The sequence below is a fragment of the Nematolebias whitei genome, chromosome 2, assembly GCF_014905685.2.
Source record: "Nematolebias whitei isolate Nwh7 chromosome 2, NemWhi1, whole genome shotgun sequence".
Classification (NCBI taxonomy): domain Eukaryota; kingdom Metazoa; phylum Chordata; class Actinopteri; order Cyprinodontiformes; family Rivulidae; genus Nematolebias; species Nematolebias whitei.
The window spans coordinates 49,079,679-49,082,442 of record NC_056499.1 but is presented as its reverse complement, the minus strand read 5'-3'; the positions used below and the strand labels follow the sequence as shown (position 1 = coordinate 49,082,442).

The following is a 2,764-nucleotide window of genomic DNA, read 5'->3' as shown; positions in this document are numbered from 1 at the left end:
TCCTCAGTCTAGTGGTTCTACACTTAATGCTCCTTAACCTCCTTCCTAAGGGGAGTGGGGCAAAAAGTGTGTGTGCTGGGTGGGTGGGGTCCTTCATGATGCAGGTGGCCCTCTTCCTGCATCTGGAGGTGTAGATGTCTGTGATGGTGGGGAGACTGACTCCAACAGATTTCTGTGCAGCCTTCACCACTCTCTGCAAAGCTTTTCTTTCTGCAGCTGTGCAGCCTCCATTATGCACGGTTGATGATGATAACTTAAAAGTCTTTGCTATTTTACGCTGGGTAACACCATTCTGGTATTGCTGGACTATCTTTCTGCGCAACAATGGTGGAATTGGTGATCCTCTTACCATCTTGGCTTCTGAGAGACACTGGCACTCTGAGAAGCTCTTTTTATACCCAATCATGTTGTCAATTGACCTAATTAGTGTTAACTGGTCTTCCAGCTGTTGGTTATATGCTCAATTTCCTTTTTCCAGCCACTTATTGCTACTTGTCCCAACTTTTTTGGGATTTGTTGACACTGTGAAAATTTGAATCAACATATTTTTCCTTTAAAATGTTACATTTACTCAGATTAAACTTTTGATCTGTCATCTATGTTATATTACGAATAAAATATTGACATTTGCCATCTCCACATCATTGCATTCAGTTTTTATTCACAATTTGTTTAGTGTGCCAACTGTTTTGGAATCCGGTTTGTATATTATATATTATATTATAGTTATTTATAATCTAGAGGAATCACTGGTTGAAGGTTTAAGGATAGAAACGTAACTTTGTGCCGTCACTTTACCATCCTTTCCATGTTTGTGTTTTATCTTTAGATAACTTGGTGGAGGGGAAGAGGAGGCGTCGAGGAACCCCCGGGGGTCAGAACTCAAGCAGCTGCAGCCCCCGGACCCCCACTTCCTCCAGCAAGAGAAAGTTAATGTCCGAGGAAAACCGGACTCCGTCCAAAAGGGGGCGCAGAGGAGGTGGAGCCAGAGCTGGTACAGGGCCCCGCCCCCGCCAGGACCATGACTGCCTCTGATGGGCGGGGGGAGGGGGGTTTCAAATTTTAAATTTGAGCTGATAGAATAACCCTCAGTTTTCTATTTAACATGAGGGGGAGGGGCATGTTATGGATTTTAAAACGTTTTTAGAAATATTTTAACATAAACAACTTTTAATGTTTTTCATATCATGAAATTTTACCTTTTATTGATTGAAGGAGACATTTTAATGATTCTATAAAGAGTTTGTGTAACTGAAGCTTCTGACCTCCTTATTGCTCGTGCGCCCGCTCCTGTTGGACAGCTGCTCCAGAGGCTGACCTGGTAATCTGACATGTTTCTAATGGGAGGGGGTGTTGGTGCACTGGTGGAGGGGGCAGCCATGTTTCACGGGTGGAATGCCGTATTTACATGGACGATGTGTCACTTGAACCACTTCACAGATACTTTTCGTTTACGTTTCACACAAACTTCAGATGTGAGCCATATTTTAACACAACTCTTCACTGTGCAAAAGTTTTAATCAAGCCTCAGATTTTATATTTTACCTCCCACGAGTCAGATTTTTGTCTCGTCTTTTAAAGTGGTCTTTAGGAGTCTTTCCAGTCTTTATATTTATCAGATCCGTTTAATATATGTTCCTGTTCGGTGCCCTGAGATGACTTCTGTTGTGACTTGGTGCTGTATAAATAAACTGAATTGAATTGATTATTATGATTTGAAAATTTGTGACTTTTTTCCATTTATTTTTACTTCAAGCCACCTAAACCTGGTCTATAAATTATTTAGATGTAAAAGCTTCTACATCCAAAACAATATTAACACCAAAAACAGTCATTCATTCAGGAGCTGTCCCCCCACCTCAGAGACTGCATCGACCCAGCCTTCAGCAGACGTCCTCTTTATGTCCCAGAGCAACACACGTTGAGACACTGGATGCTTCCACTGATCGTATTAGCTTGTTGGGTCACGGAGACACATTCAGGGTTTGGGTTAACAACAAACATCTGTCTCCCAGAGAAGAGACACGATCCTCCCGCAGGTTTAGGGTCTTCTCCGGGGTCTTCTCTCAGTGCGACGTGAGCTGAAAACCTGTAGGAGGGACGTGATCAGGAGGGCGTCCTAATCTGACGCCTGAACAGCCTCAGCTGACGAGTTCTGAATCATATGTCCAACTTGAAAACCAAAAACTTTAAAATATCTTTTAAAGTTTGGAAAACTCACTGAAAACCACTTTAAAGGATCTCAGAAAGTCGAGCTCAAACCTACAGAAACTGACTCAGGACTTCAGCCCAGCTGAAGATCATTTATGCTTGGATGTTCCTACGTTGTGTCCTTTAAATCATAGAAATCTTTCTCTTCCTTCAGCTCCGCGGGTCGGTGTGTGTGACACCTCGGGCAGCGGCACTGACCTGTATCCTCCGTGTGACGTGGCTGAGACTCATGGCCCGCTGCCTCAGAACACGTCCCTCTTTATGGGCTTCGCCTTCATGCTGACGGCCTCATCTGAGAGCGACCGCATGAGCAACAAGGTCTCCAGTGATCACGATGAGGGTGAGGCACTTTGACTCTTCTGGCAGGATGTCAGCTCTTCATCCTCAGCTGACGTCCAGCAGAGCTGAAGACTCGGCTGTGTTTGTCCATCTTATTCTTTATTTAAAATCAGTGGTTCTCAAAACTTTTTGTCAGGACCCCTGTTTGAAGAAAGACCCCCCCCCCCCCCCCCCCCCGCCCTGGGACGAAAAACCAAAACATTAACAAAACGTC

The 2,764-nt window shown here is 44.2% G+C and overlaps 1 protein-coding gene across 1 annotated transcript in view; it reads left to right on the top strand.

Moving 5' to 3' along the window:
* Positions 1-2,551, top strand: part of tp53bp1 (tumor protein p53 binding protein, 1) — a gene marked incomplete at both ends in the record, with an annotated part of 265,669 nt that extends 263,118 nt beyond the window's left edge. The window contains 2 exon segments of the mRNA XM_037692237.1: positions 830-994; positions 2,366-2,551. Coding sequence (XP_037548165.1) covers positions 830-994; positions 2,366-2,551 — 351 coding nt within the window.
* Between the last annotated feature and the right edge of the window lie 213 nt (positions 2,552-2,764).